Source organism: Grampus griseus (assembly GCF_964374135.1).
Source record: "Grampus griseus genome assembly, chromosome: 4".
Classification (NCBI taxonomy): Eukaryota; Metazoa; Chordata; class Mammalia; order Artiodactyla; family Delphinidae; genus Grampus; species Grampus griseus.
In genome coordinates this window covers 47,643,334-47,646,874 of record NC_138997.1, presented here as the reverse complement: position 1 = coordinate 47,646,874, position 3,541 = coordinate 47,643,334, and the positions used below count along the sequence as shown (strand labels likewise).

The following is a 3,541-nucleotide window of genomic DNA, read 5'->3' as shown; positions in this document are numbered from 1 at the left end:
AGAAGGCCTCAGTTACATAGAATCTGAAATGTAAGTACATTGATAGCTGATACTCAAGAGAGAATCAATCCCAGGAAACAGGCAAATTCAGGCAACCTGGAGTGAAATATACTAGTAAGCTAGTGCTTATGTATGTCGAAAACCATATCTGTTTGCTGCTTGCATCAATAGTAAAGTCAGGAACCACTAGGTACTAGCTTTCTGATGTTTATGATCTTTTCTGTCCACGGACAAGCCTAGAAAAGGGGAATGGACCTCCTGAGCCCCTTTCAACACCCGAGTAACTGTCATGAGTGAAAACACAGCCTCCTTTAGAACAAAAAGTGGCGCTCCTGTAATGACTAAATTCCAGAAATTCAAAGAGAGGGCAGATAAGAGATTACAACACTGAATCTTAAAATAAACAGTGAATTAACCTGTTCAATGGCCTACCCCCAGGCCCAACCTGGTAAAAACAATGGCATGAAGTGTGATTTATTTGAGACCCTAAAACTCCGAGAATTCGACAAACATTCTTACACACAAACTGAGATGACAGATGTAATTTTAAAGAGTGTGTTTATTCCAGGGATAAATAAAATCTACAAAACCCAACTTAAAGAGGAAGAAGAGAGACAAAATAAGGCTGCCATTCCAGCGTCAACTCTTCCACTCTCCAAAACAGAAGTGTCTTTAGAAGAAGTTAACTCTTGGACTTCCCTGGTGGCACAGTGGTTAAGAATCTGCCTGCGGATGCAGGGGTCACAGGTTCGAGCCCTGGTCCGGGAAGATCCCACATGCCGCGGAGCAACTAAGCCCGTGCGCCACAACTACTGAGCCTGCGCTCTACAGCCCGTGCGCCACAACTACTGAGTCCACATGCCACAACTACTGAAGCCCGCGCACCTAGAGCCCATGCTCCTCAACAAGAGAAGCCACCGCAATGAGAAACCCACGCACCGCAACAAAGAGTAGCCCCCGCTGGCCGCAACTAGGGAAAGCCCGTGCACAGCAACCAAGACCCAACACAGCCATAAACAAATAAATTTAGAAAAAAAAAGAAGTTAACTCTCGCCCTAAAGTTGTGCTGCAGTTCCTATATTGGTCTAACCAGTCTGACACTCACCGCCCGCGACCAGGGGTGGCCAGGAGCCCACGGCCGCCCTCGCAGGCGGTACCCCAGGGGTGCTGGCGACTCACTCCCCCTGCGGGGATTTCAGCGCAGAGACGACACCCCACCCCCTCCCCGAGGGCACGGATTACGCGGGAGGCCCGCGGGGCCGCGCCCTCCTTCCGGACCCGGGAACTCCACGTGCGTCGGGGAATTTCTCTGGCCCTGGGCTGCCAGCCCCTGTCCGATCGGCATAAAAGGGCTTCGCCCGGCTCGGGGAGCCACAGAATCCGCTCCGCCAGCCCTCCAGCCCGCCTTCCCGCCGCAGGCAGCGACCCTCCGAGCTGAACCCCATGGCCCGCGCCGCGACCCCCGCCGCCGCCCGGCTCCTCCGCGCCGCGCTACTGCTCCTGGTCCTGGTGGCCGCCGGCCGGCACGCAGCAGGTGCGACCCGGCGCCCGGCATCCCCAGGGCGGGACGGGGGCGGGTGGGGGCCCATCCCGGGACAGCCCCCTGACCGAGTCTGTCCTCCCCGCAGGGGCGCCTGTGGTCACCGAACTGCGCTGCCAGTGCCTGCAGACCGTGCAGGGGATTCACCTCAAGAACATCCAGAGCGTGAAGATGACGCCCCCGGGACCCCACTGCGGCCAAACGGAAGTCGTGTAAGTGCCGCCGCTGTTGCTGTGCTTGTCACCCCCGCCTTCCCGACGACCCCAGCCCGACCCCCAGCCCGACCTCACGTGGATTCTCCCTTCTCTCTGCAGAGCCACTCTCAAGGCTGGTCAGGAAGTTTGTCTCAACCCTGAAGCTCCCATGGTTAAAAAAATCATCAACAAGATGCTAAACAAGTGAGTTATGGATTTTATTCCCACTTGCAACTAGAGCCATTGGTCACAAATACTGGCATCTACCTCCTGAAAATATTATTAGAGAAACGTATGGTTTAGTTGCAGGACTGAAAATCATTATTATTTCCCCATTAAATTTGATGTGCTCTGTGTCAGAAGGGTATTTCCAGGGCTCTCTGTCCTTATCCCCCTCTCCATCCCTATTCAAATGAGTGTGGGTATGTTCCTAAAAGATAAAGTAGATTTAGCCAGGGATGGTAAAATGCTTCGGACCCATTAAGGAACAAACATTGTTTACCTCCATTCCTCAATGGTTTCTACCTGAATGTGGAACCTCTGGTTTTGGGCAACATGGGCCTCTGAAGCTTACTAGTGAAGAGCAGGGACTTTTCAGTGAGACCTCCCTGAGGTCAAGTCTAGGATACCTGTGAAAGGTCTTTAACCCCTTTGAGCAGGAACCTTTTCTGAGTGCAGAGCTGGGCCAGGGTCTACATGCAGAAGTCCCTCGAGCCTCAAGGGCCTGAAAGAGAAAAGCAGCTTTCTTCAGCACCTGAACACTAACCCTTTTCTCATCACAGGGGCAGCACCAACTGACCTAGAGAGAAGTAAGAAGCTCATAGGGCATTTCCTGAAGAGTGGTCTCTGCTCTTGTAGGAACTGAAAATGAAGAAGAGAACAGCTGGCTTCTGGGGACACCAAGAAGGGACTTGATGTGCTGGACTATTTTTTATTATGAGTTCTATTTATTTATACATGTATTTATTTATTTTTATAGCTCATTTTAATATTTTACATGTTAGTATTTAAAGATTTCAATGTGTTTAATCAAACTTAACTCAGTCCTGATTGTTATTTAATATGAGGATGACGGGTTCTAAATGTCTCATTAAACTGATATTTATTGGGAGACCATAAAGTGCCAGGCACTGTGATAGAGGTGGAGGGGGTGGGTGCAAGAGGGGATCCACGCAATTGGACAGTGAGATCACTATGAGAATCAGGGAAAGTGTGTGCACATCTATGTTTGTACTTGTTTAAAACAAATGTCAGTTATTATTTATTGAAATGATCTCTTTATGTGGTCAACATTTTTATGTTGAAGCTTCCCTTGGACATTTTATGTCTTTCTTGTAGGGCATAATGCCTTGTTTAATGTTCATTATATAGTGTTTCTCTTTGTTTTGGAACAGAGAAGTTAAAACTATTGTTAAATTTTTTTAAATGCCACGAAAATAAAGGTTTTGCAAAAAAAAATAACATGCTTAGGTTTTGTTTTATTCATCTTGATCTTTGGTTCCTCCTAGGTGCCCCCAAGGTATTATACAGTTAGACTTAGGTTCTACCTAACTTTATGCCTGCTTCTGGCTGTTACTTCCCTTACTTTTCTGTTACTCAGGAAAGAGTACTTGGCACTCTACCCTCCCCAACCACCTTGAGAATCCTAGTTTTATATAAAATATTGCTGTTTTTCACACTGACCAATTTGTTATTCAAAACTACTTCTTCATAAACTGTTGAATTTTTATCAATATTTCAACAAGAGCTCCTATTAAATGGTTATGGTAGTGGTTTTTCAAACAATTATGCAATTCTTTTCCTTTTA

The 3,541-nt window shown here is 47.8% G+C and overlaps 1 protein-coding gene across 1 annotated transcript; it reads left to right on the top strand.

The window, feature by feature from the left end:
- Window positions 1-1,389: 1,389 nt before the first annotated feature.
- LOC309821833 (growth-regulated alpha protein-like) lies at window positions 1,390-3,184 on the top strand. The gene is made up of 4 exons (XM_082653346.1): window positions 1,390-1,534; window positions 1,629-1,752; window positions 1,855-1,938; window positions 2,517-3,184. Exons 1-4 carry the CDS (start codon window positions 1,444-1,446, stop codon window positions 2,530-2,532), a joined length of 315 nt encoding a protein of 104 aa, XP_082509472.1. The 5' UTR covers window positions 1,390-1,443; the 3' UTR covers window positions 2,533-3,184.
- The last annotated feature ends 357 nt before the right edge of the window (window positions 3,185-3,541 follow it).